Raw genomic sequence first — 10579 nt, forward strand, 5'->3', positions numbered from 1 at the left:
GTAATATGACCATTTTCCTATATTTTTTATTACTGTTGTCGCTTCGAATTTAAGATAATATATTCGCTTGTTTTTATTAAAAAAAAAGTGTGAAATTGGCATGAATTGATACAATGCAATAAAAAGGCGTAAGCCAGAAAGCTAATGGAAATGAACTAAGGACCACAAAATTTTAACATCCTTCATATCAACACCTCATTAATTAATATAAATTAAAATGCATTAACTTTAATTCCTAGGCCCGATTAATCATTATTGCTTGTTGGTGCCAACTAAAATGGGCTCCATAGAATCTAGGCTTAACTCCTGAAAAACTCCCCATTTTTCAACCCCCTTCGTTTGTACACCCACCTTTCAAAATCTCCAATTTTACCCAAATTATCACCTTTCATTTTCAATTGGACCCTAGAAATATTAGATTGGGATTTTGTCACTAGAAAAAAGTTAAAATCGATACTTTATATTTTAATTCATGTTCTAAATAGTCCTTAATGTTTAAATTTCAACAACAAAACCATATTTAATGATATTTTCAATTGATTTGTATTTTATATAAAAAAATTAACTTTTAAAATTTTAAGAAATATGGTTTTATTGTTAAAATTTAAACACTGAGGACTATTTAGAATATGAATTAAAATATACATTATCGGTTTGAACTTTTTTATAGTGAAAAAGGGTTAATTTAATGTTTTTAGGGTGTAATTGAAAATGAAAGGTGAGAATTTGGGTAAATTAGAGATTTTGAAAGGTGAGGGTGCAAACGAAGAAGGGGGATTGAAAGGTGGGGGGATTTTCAGGGGATTAGCCTAGAATCTACTACTTTCTCTCTCAACAAAACTTGCTTTCCCTTCTCCCTAAACAAAGTTCATCTTCTTCATCTTGTTCTTGGTGAGGGTGATAGTTTTATTTAGTATAGATCTACTCTTTATTGTTTGAATAAGACTTTTTTAAGATGTTTTTTATGGTTTTGAAATTTTATCTTATGAAATAAATTGTTATGGTTTGTTTTCTTACTTCTTTGATCCGATGTAGATCGTTCAAGATTATTTAGTGTTCGTTCGAACTATAGATCCAAGTTCTCGTAAATCTAAACATTGGGGAGGTTTCTAAATCTATCTCTTTAGAATATCGTTGAAGATGAACCGAAAATGCTAAGTTTCGTCGGATAGAGCGAATTTCTTGTCAAAGCGGAAAAAAGATGATCTAAGTACACTGTCCAATGGGAACATAATTCTTTGTTATGTTAAGTTTATCGGGATCCATGTCATGGATTTATCCTTATTTTCGATTATTTTTTACTTATCTTGGATTGTTGTTTAGTAGTTGGTTGTTCAAATTTGAAAGATCATATTGAAATTCTTGTAATATGACTTTTATTGTTTGTATTTACATCTTCATCAATATATTCTAATTTTGAAAGGAAAAAAAAACTAATTTTGAAAGAAAAAATAAAACTAAAATGGGCTCCATCAACTTTATAAAATTTAAATACTTCATCCTCACATTTTAACAGATTTTTCATGTGTATATAGAACATCCATTTTACTTAACACCCAATATGATTTGGGGGGGGGGGGGACGTCCCCATATTTTAAATTTCGAAATAAATAAATTATCTTGGATTGTTGTTTAGTAGTTGGTTGTTCAAATTTGAAAGATCATATTACTAAATTATCTTCCCCATTTCAAGATAAAGATCGACGTGAAATGGGGACGTCCCCCCCCCCCCCTCAAAAAAAACTGGAAAAAAATTATCGTCCCCATTTCGAGATGGTGTTAAGTAAAATGGACGTGAAATGGGGACGTCCCCCCCCCCCCAAAAAAAAACTGGAAAAAAAATTATTTATTTCGAAATTTTAAAAAAAAAATTATCGGGGGTTGTCGATCTTTATCTCGTTCAGAATCCGACATTGCCGTACAATATGAGGTTGAATATGGTTGAATGAGTTGAGAGAATTTAGGCTTTTTTTATGATTTGGTTTTTTATTCAAAAATTGAAAAGGGTAAAAGGGTAATGTGCATGTGCGGTGTTAAGTAAAAACGGGCGGTGTTTAGCAATCCAGTTATTTTATAACAACTTTTTTCAACAATTGATGGGTGATTTCACTTTATTAAATATTTAAACTAAATTATCTATGGTATGATAAATTATATTATTATATTATTATATATTATATAAAGTCTGAATTCTCTTTTGTAACAGGTTATCTATACTATTTTTTTTATTGAATATAATTTGACCTATATATAATTTTAAATAATACAAATTAACTAAAAAAATTATGATCATTTAATATTTCAAGGCAACAATGAATAAATCTTAAACAAGTAATATGTACTCCTTTTATGCTGCATTTTAGAATTTCCACTTTTCATTTTTAAATGTTCTATTTTTATTTTTATTTTTGAATAATTTTACATTAAATTTTGTTATTTATCCTTTTTTGTTTTTCTAAACTTTAAACTCAATTAAAAAGAAACTACACGACCATTGATAAGGATAAAATAATAAAAAACATTAAAATGGAATGAATAGTACTATTTGTTATCAACTATATGTAACTACCAACAACTAAACCCTATACATGCTACATTTCATTTTATTTTATGTTTTACTATAAATTAGATTTTATATTTTCTTGTATTCTCTAAGGAAAAAACTCTATTCAGCCATAATTTATAAGACAATTGTTAATAGAACTAAGTAAAAAAATTATAAATATAAATTTATATATTTTGAAATCTGTAAAAAAATATGATAACTTTTCTAAAATGGGATATAAAGATTACTATAACCAAAAGAAAGTTTTTTTTTTTTGAATCAACCAAAAGGATACTTAAATACTACTGCAAGTATTACTTTTCATTCATCTGACTAGAAAAATTAAGCACATTAATGCATGGATTGGAAGATATTCATGACATTAACTATCAACTATAAACTACACTAAATCTATTAGTTTCAAAATTTTCTCTCTCAATCTAGCAATAAGTCAAAATAAAAGGACCTAAATGCAAAATCACCTGGAGTGAAATGACAACGGCACCAACTCCGACAACGGAGTAGCAACCGGCGTTGAGTTAGCTGACGGAGCAGGAGAATTCCTACACAACGGACACGTGTCACTCACCTTAAGCCATGCATCAACACAGTCAGCATGGAAACAATGGTTACAATCCGGAATACACCTGATTATTTCCTTATCCTGATAATCACACAAGCAAATTGAACATGGGCCGTTATTGGGCCTGGGAAGTCGCCGGCTTTCTCCTAACACAATCTTCGGGTATGACTTAATCACAGGCTCGTCGAGGCCCATCATCATCGTCCCCGCCTCTATTCCGTCGCCGGCCGATGAGTGACTCAGCCTATAAATATCACCGTCGCCGTTATCACCTCCGCTGTTACCTCTACTATTAAGTCTATGACCTCGAGAACTGCCGCCTTTAACTCTTATACAAGCATAAGAAGCAAGCATTATAGTGGAAATAAGGACAAGAATGCTGACAGCTATGGCGATACCGTAACCGAGACCGACTTCGGCGGCCGATATTGTCGGATCGGCGGTGGACATTAGAGAGAGAGTGAAGAGTATGAAATGAGAAAGAATGTTGAAAAAGTGAGTGTTTATACATTTGAAGAGAAAATGGGTTAGTGTAGAGGATTCAAACCGTATTTATGTATGCAGCGGTTTAAAATTTTGAGTCACATTTCTCTTCCGTGAGGATACTATATGATTTGAGTAAATATTAATTTAAATACGGAAAAATTAAAGGTGTCGTCTTATAGTAGAGATTCGTTCCGTAAAACTCACTGATCATATAAAAAAATTGATCAAGGTCCACATGGGTCCGGCGGGAAGGAAAGAATTAAATAGAATTGGAAATTTAAGTTCAACGGTTTAAATTTAGGGATGAAAGAGACAAAGAGGCATTAATGATGGATATCAAGTCTTTATTGTAATTAGTGCATTTAAATTTTCTTGTGCCCCCACATATATTATTTTAAGTATATATGCATGATTATTTTTATTGCTTGATCCAAAGTTAATGATGGGTGATTTCAAGATAATCTGCCTAAAATTTCTTGAATTTAGAACTATGTTTAGAGATTTGATATGGGCTTGGCCATTTCTTTCTTTTTTTAATCTTTCAGAAGATGCATGGAGTTGTAAAAGCATGAAGGAAATTGAACATATTATTCATCCGTTCAACATTTTTGTATTTTAGAAAAAATCAAAATTTTACCCCTTTGATGTTTAAAAAAAAATTACCGTTATATAGCTAATATGAAAGAAACAAAACATTCAACATCCATCATATGAATCAAAACCCTCTCCTGTTGCCCTTCATTTTCTCGTAACGTGCAAAATAAACCTCGAATATACTATACATCAGTGTAAAAATTCAAAATCTACAGTTCAAAGAGATCTTAATTAGCCTAAGAGACAATGTTTTCACTTGAAATGGTAGACTCAGGCTGACTTTCAGGTTGAACCTGTGTCTCAGAAACTTCTGGTGCAGAGATTTCGGGTGGTAGCTCCACAGAAGGGGAGGATTCAACCGGGGTTGGCTCTGCAGCTTGGACTATTTCTGCTGGTTTGAACTTGTTGACATAGTAACTTAAAGATGGTCCAGAGTACTCAGCCGTCTGTATCGGGGGGGTTGGGGCCCTACCAACTAGGAAGAGAATCAACGAAGCTGCAGCGATACACAGTAGGCCAATGCCGGCAGAAACTGCTGCTGCGTTTTCAGATCCATCAGATGAAGTACCAGCAGTTCCTGAGCTTATTGCGCTTTCTGCTATATATACTACAGGCTGCAAATTCACAAGTCATTACAAAAAAGCACATTGCAGAACTTTATATTGAAATGAAATGAAAGTGATAAAAACCCTAAAAAGAGAGATATGTTGTACGGAAACTCCTCGAGTCCTACATTTTGAGTTTTAAAATTCCCAAACTCAATCTTTATTAAAAGATATCATTTCCACATTTCTGTTCCCATGTTATATAGATGGCCACAACTACTAAATGCTTGAATCATATGAAATATAATGCAAGTGTCTTTTGTAGCTGATAAGTCCGTCTGTAAAGGAGGCATCGTATAGGATGAATAAGCTGAATAGCTACACCAACACTTACTTGAGATAGCAGATCAGAACTTAAACTTCATACAAGCTCATAATAAACCAGCAATTACATGAAGTTTCCATCCGAGGACCATGTTCCACACCAGACAACCAAATTAAGTTTTTTTAAGCTTGGGGAACTAACTGCTGACATAAAGAATCAATTTACTAGCCCCTTTTCACATAGCTATTCCGACGGCTAATTAAGGACCACTAATGTTTTTTTTATCTTTAGGTTGCACGAAAACTTATCAAATAGTATGTTTTGGCATTTTATTTCCACTTCCAAAAACGCGTATAATCGTTTCCTGTTTCAGCGTTTAGTATGACCATACCTAATCCTAACGTTTTATGCAAATAGTGAATATAGAAATCTAACTACACCTCCGAATGTAGATATTTCCGTTGCTGTGCAACATCAAGTGGCTATCTTATGCAACCAAATCACTTTCAAGAGAAAACGGATAAACACAAGTAAATAAAGTATTAAGGTCTAAATTTAATAACAAGTTAGAACTGAAGTTTACCAACCTCAACAGAATAAATATTTGTCTGTCCAGCAGTATCCTTCTCAACATACCCTGTCCAACCACGAGTTCGCGGTGGGAATGTCCCAGCCACCTTAGTTTTCTCTCCAGCCAACCATTCCATACTCACCCTGCCAACCTAATATTTCATCATAACGAAGTAAAAATACATCAGAAAACTATCTCAATTGCAACGCCCATGAGCTTAAAGCACACCTTCCCAATAATCCCAAACTCAAATTTTGATAGCCAGCCCACATTATCAACTCAATCATAAGATCTTTAAACAAGTTACAAAATATAAGATATAACATACTTTTTAAGTACAAGACCCACTAAATTCGTTTAGTTAAGCCACTGATTGAACAAAAAGAAACTATCTTTATGAGAATTATCAACCAATAAATTTCATCATTAGCAACAAGAATGTGAGCAAATAAAAAGAAAATGACTCGAGGGGAATGAAACTGACCTCCTTATCAGGAGCACATTCTTCATCATTGCAGTCAGCATCATCAGAGTCAGCTCTGACAGTAAAAAGCTTCAAACTTCTCCTATTAAAAGATTGGTATTTCTTGAGAAGTCTTGGAGAAGTGAATGAGCATGTGTTGGCTGATATCATATTCATAGCCTGTGATGCACATGCCATTTCTTCCCTGGTTTTCCTCTTTTTTTTCTACTATCAGATGATTAATTGCCTAAAATATGAGCAATTCAGTGACACTCAAAACTTGTGGTTTTGTTTCTGAGTATGTGTTGAACTAGAGACAGAGGAGACAATTTTTAGTTGGAGATGGGTTTTGTGTGGTGGATTTTGAGTGTGTGCTACGTGTAAACATATCATTACTTGGTTATGCTCCTTGGGATTTTTTTTATATTTAACATTACACTGGAAAACATAAAATATAATTACAATTCATTGTATTTTTAATTTAATTTTTAATTATACTGAAATTTACTTTTAATAAAAATTGGTTTCATTATCATTTATTAATTAGCTTATAATAAAAAAAATTAAATATGTATTTCATCATTTTGAAGCATATTTAAATTTAAACTGTTATACCGAACAATAATGAAATAACAACTATCATAGGTAAGAAATTACAAAGTAAAGCTTGTTTCACAGAACAACAACAAAAAATTCAAATTATTTAACAAAGTAATATCACTCAGCTTGAGAAAACAACAATGAAAAGGTTTATGTACACAACTACATCAATAGAATTAACTGAAAACAGGAAAGCTAATTGTAAACTAGGTAATGCAGTCATCAGTTGTCACACCCTCAATGAACTCAAAAGTGCAGGCTTCCTTAACCGGTACTGTTCAAACCTCTGTCTTGCATATTCCATGTAATCAAAGTCGATTTCATTAACACATTCCTGAAAAAGAAAAAACAATATCGAAAAACAAAAGGATTAGCTTGCTAAAGCCAATGCATAAATACAGATTCCTGATGACGAAAAAGCATGCTGTTTTCTATTACTATAAAGTTTTCCAATTTCAATTTGATTTATGGAGGGTATAAGTGATTAAAACAAAAGCGTAAAAGGGTAGTAGAGGCAAATTTCTCATTGTGTATATTGCACAGAAATTTCTCGAGTCCTATTCAGCATTTCATTTCCATGAGACTTAATAATTTACAACTTATTCTTATAAAAATACTATTTCACCATTTTCCATTTCAGCATTTTCAGTTTCAACGTTTCCATGTGAAACATAGGCCATAATTATAAGCTGAAGGCTTCCAGCCATTTCCTAACCCATCTGAAGCATTTAAATAATATATGATGCCCTTCTAAAATAGCTTTGAGTTTCTCACTAAGAAAACCAAGATAAGAAGGTTGTTGGATGTGCATACCGATATTATACCCCACAAGCCCCAAAACAGATGGCTAGCAAGTGTGTATTTCTCAACATCATCTAGAAGCTGCTTCACCTCAGCGTCACTGACTTGATCACCTGCATTGCAAGACGATAGCTTTACATTTCAGTACCACTTAGACCAATTTATAACTGAACTTTCTTTCTTTATCAAGAAACAAAAAGAAGCAAAGAAAATTGATCTATAAATCTCAGATCCTAGCATACCAAGAGAAATACCAAACATCATAAATCCTAGAATCTACTGTAATTGCTCTTCTTTTTGCCCACCAAAATTCAAGAAGAAATATCAAACATCTAATTTCCAAGAAACTATTATATAGGGTAAAGAAAATATGTTGACAACGTATATTCATCTTATGAATTTTAAGAATAGAGGGGCTAAATCTGAGCTAAACAATGAAAACCATATAAACAAAATAGAAGATTCATACCTGAAGAACTCAGATATACACGCACAAACCTTTGACGCTCTTCCAAACCTGAAGGGGACACAGGTCAAGAGAATGTCTATCTTAAGAGGCAAAGGAAACAAATAGAAACATATAATTTACACACCAGGGTATCTACTGTAGTCCATTAGATGGGGTGTGTCAGAGTGATAGTCAGCAGCCATCTCACAGAAGTGGTTTGCAATATCAAAAGCAATAGGATTGTAACTTGAATATTCATAATCCTGAGAAAGAGAGCACAGGATTTGTGATATAGTCTTAATCAGGCATCCTATTGAAGTAGTTGGCATGCTGCGGCAACAGCACTATCATCTTTATTTTAAAAAATAAAAAATAATCATGGTAAATTTCTTCGTTAACTTACAGGCGGCGATCAAATAAATCCGCCTCCTCCAGTAATATATAAATGCATAGATGAAACAACCTATTAACTACTGTTGTCATAGATCATAGGTTTTGAAACATGAAAAATAAGATAATATGAACAACAAACAAAAAATTTAGAACATCAATAAGGATTGAATAAAAAAGCATGGATACGTTTTGGGCTTCAAGTTAAACTAATAAAACTAAAGATTGCATTCTTGGATGAAAGAGATACTTACTATTATCGTTATTGATTTAGTCTCTTCATCAATCATAATGTTGCCATATTGTAAATCATTATGACAAAAACCAATTCTCTGATCCCCACTGAGATCCTTCTCCAATAATGAAATTTCCCCCTCAATGGCATCCAAGCATAAGGCCTCGGCTTTCTCAGAAGGGCACTTACTCTTGGCTGTTTTCAGCCAATTTCTGGAAAGTCCACATGAAGTAAAGATAGTTGCAATTAAGTTGAAGGAAAAATAATGAGAAACATGTAGTACTACACACACATGGCTAGTTTATATGCAGAAAGGAAGAAAAGGAAAATTCCAAGAAACATACCGCAGCCTAGTCCACAAGAAAACATCCTCCGAACCAGGCATCTTAAGACCGTGAAACTCCTTTAATTTAGCTGCTATGAGAGCAGATATATCTGGATCACGCAAATCACATGCTGATAGCGTCTGAAATTCAAAGGGAGAGAAAGGCAAGCAATGTTTTATTTCAGATACAATTTCTTCGTGTGGACACATGAAAAGAGCATAGAATGAGAATATCACTCAAATTTCTCACCAATAATTGCTACTATCTTACTCTTATACAGATTTTTCTATGCATTGGTTCTCATAACAAATACATAAAAAAGCATTTCATTTTAAATTCAAACTTAAGAAAGCAGTAAACAAAGCTCAAACTCTTAAATTTTCCTATTAAACTAACCCAAACCAAATTTCTAAACAATATACCAAAATAAACAAAAGAATGTAAGAAACACATTTCATTTCAAATTCAATTCATAACTAACAGTAAATAAACATTCATGCAAATACCCGAGCATGTATGAACTCTTCAATTCGCCCATTTGAGAACCTTCCAAGAAGTCGAGGACCCTGCCCTTGTTTAGACATAAATTCAAAAGTCTTGATCTCATCATCTCTATCAAAGAAAACATCTACGCCATCACCATAAATCCTTACAAGAACTCTATGCGAACCATCCTCGGTTTTCGTGGGCCACTTTATTTGAAAAACCTTATTAGTCATAGCACCTTTGAGAGGTATAATCTGCAACCCATTTGCATCAACCACATCCTCCCATTTTGAAGCTATTGACTTCAACATTTCCTTCACTTCTCCCGGTATTCTGTCTTCTTTGTTAACCATTGCATTCTCTACCGCACCCATGGCAGTAAAATCGCCAAAAAAACACCTAATTACTGTAACTTCTTACTGTAAAATTGTAAATAGCCTGATCTGAAACACAGACAAATCCAGAAATTTAAAAAATGAACAATTAATTATTAATTTAATTATTAATCATTTCTGATATATAAGCCATGTGATTTTTTTTCAAATCAGTTAATTATTAATGCAGTTAACATCTATTTCTGGTTTATAAATTAATGTGTAGAGCTAATCTAGGGCAACCAAACGCGGCCTTATTTTTTGATATTCAATAAGAACCTAATCAATTAAGCTATAACTAATTTTTTCGATAAATAATTAAAACTTACCTTTTCTTCCGATGGATTTGTGTTTCAATGTATGAAACAGAGTATAATAAGTTGGAAGAAATAGAGTCTCGTCTGCTAGGCGGAATTATTTTGTTTCTCCGGCTCCAGCTCCAGCTCCGGCGAACGGTTATGGAATTTTGCGGGAAGTAAAAAGGAAGAGGATGTTCGTTTAATAGTGGAATCTGTGATTGAAAAGATTGATTTCGAACCGTTCGATATTGGGAATCTCAAAAAGTTTTAAAATGAATGATGTGATCACTGCTGACTTGGCAGCTTATATTGGGAATGGGAATAGAAGAGAAGATTCCGCATTATTGCATTCATTTGCCACACTACGACAATTGCTGCGTTGTCGTTTGAAGCACTATGCATCGAAATGAACCAATGGGTCGAAGCCAACTAAGCCTAGTAAATTTGGTGGCTAATAATCAATCATGAACTTTAGGGCCCTTACGGTAAATCTCCTAAGTTTTAAGAA

The 10579-nt window shown here is 33.1% G+C and overlaps 3 protein-coding genes across 3 annotated transcripts; all 3 read right to left on the bottom strand.

Annotated features, from left to right (window-relative positions):
• Positions 1-2956: 2956 nt before the first annotated feature.
• Positions 2957-3646, bottom strand: LOC126683046 (putative RING-H2 finger protein ATL69). Its single transcript, XM_050378864.2, has one exon. It carries the CDS (start codon positions 3576-3578, stop codon positions 3024-3026), a length of 555 nt encoding a protein of 184 aa, XP_050234821.1. The 5' UTR covers positions 3579-3646; the 3' UTR covers positions 2957-3023.
• A 679-nt stretch (positions 3647-4325) lies between these two features.
• LOC126683218 (protein MAINTENANCE OF PSII UNDER HIGH LIGHT 1) lies at positions 4326-6436 on the bottom strand. Its single transcript, XM_050379065.2, has 3 exons — positions 6134-6436; positions 5666-5800; positions 4326-4822 (listed from the first exon to the last, which is right to left on the bottom strand). Exons 1-3 carry the CDS (start codon positions 6308-6310, stop codon positions 4445-4447), a joined length of 690 nt encoding a protein of 229 aa, XP_050235022.1. The 5' UTR covers positions 6311-6436; the 3' UTR covers positions 4326-4444.
• A 285-nt stretch (positions 6437-6721) lies between these two features.
• On the bottom strand, positions 6722-10317 carry LOC126680868 (probable choline kinase 2). The gene is made up of 8 exons (XM_050376126.2): positions 10102-10317; positions 9419-9841; positions 8931-9052; positions 8606-8798; positions 8107-8224; positions 7983-8030; positions 7526-7626; positions 6722-7046 (listed from the first exon to the last, which is right to left on the bottom strand). The coding sequence occupies exons 2-8, from the start codon at positions 9770-9772 to the stop codon at positions 6942-6944; spliced, it is 1041 nt and encodes a 346-aa protein (XP_050232083.1). The 5' UTR covers positions 9773-9841; positions 10102-10317; the 3' UTR covers positions 6722-6941.
• Between the last annotated feature and the right edge of the window lie 262 nt (positions 10318-10579).

Source organism: Mercurialis annua, linkage group LG5, assembly GCF_937616625.2.
Source record: "Mercurialis annua linkage group LG5, ddMerAnnu1.2, whole genome shotgun sequence".
NCBI lineage: Eukaryota > Viridiplantae > Streptophyta > Magnoliopsida > Malpighiales > Euphorbiaceae > Mercurialis > Mercurialis annua.

Excerpts from the sequence above, each read along its gene's own strand:
- LOC126683046 (XM_050378864.2), bottom strand. The coding sequence starts at position 3,578 with ATGTCCACCGCCGATCCGACAATATCGGCCGCCGAAGTCGGTCTCGGT.
- LOC126683218 (XM_050379065.2), bottom strand. The coding sequence starts at position 6,310 with ATGGCATGTGCATCACAGGCTATGAATATGATATCAGCCAACACATGC. Across the intron at positions 5,801-6,133 it reads AATGTGCTCCTGATAAGGAG|GTTGGCAGGGTGAGTATGGA; the intron begins GTCAGTTTCATT and ends ATGAAATATTAG. Across the intron at positions 4,823-5,665 it reads CAAATATTTATTCTGTTGAG|CCTGTAGTATATATAGCAGA; the intron begins GTTGGTAAACTT and ends GTGAATTTGCAG.
- LOC126680868 (XM_050376126.2), bottom strand. The coding sequence starts at position 9,772 with ATGGGTGCGGTAGAGAATGCAATGGTTAACAAAGAAGACAGAATACCG. Across the intron at positions 8,799-8,930 it reads TTCTTGTGGACTAGGCTGCG|AAATTGGCTGAAAACAGCCA; the intron begins GTATGTTTCTTG and ends TGGACTTTCCAG. Across the intron at positions 8,031-8,106 it reads GGACTACAGTAGATACCCTG|GTTTGGAAGAGCGTCAAAGG; the intron begins GTGTGTAAATTA and ends TGTCCCCTTCAG.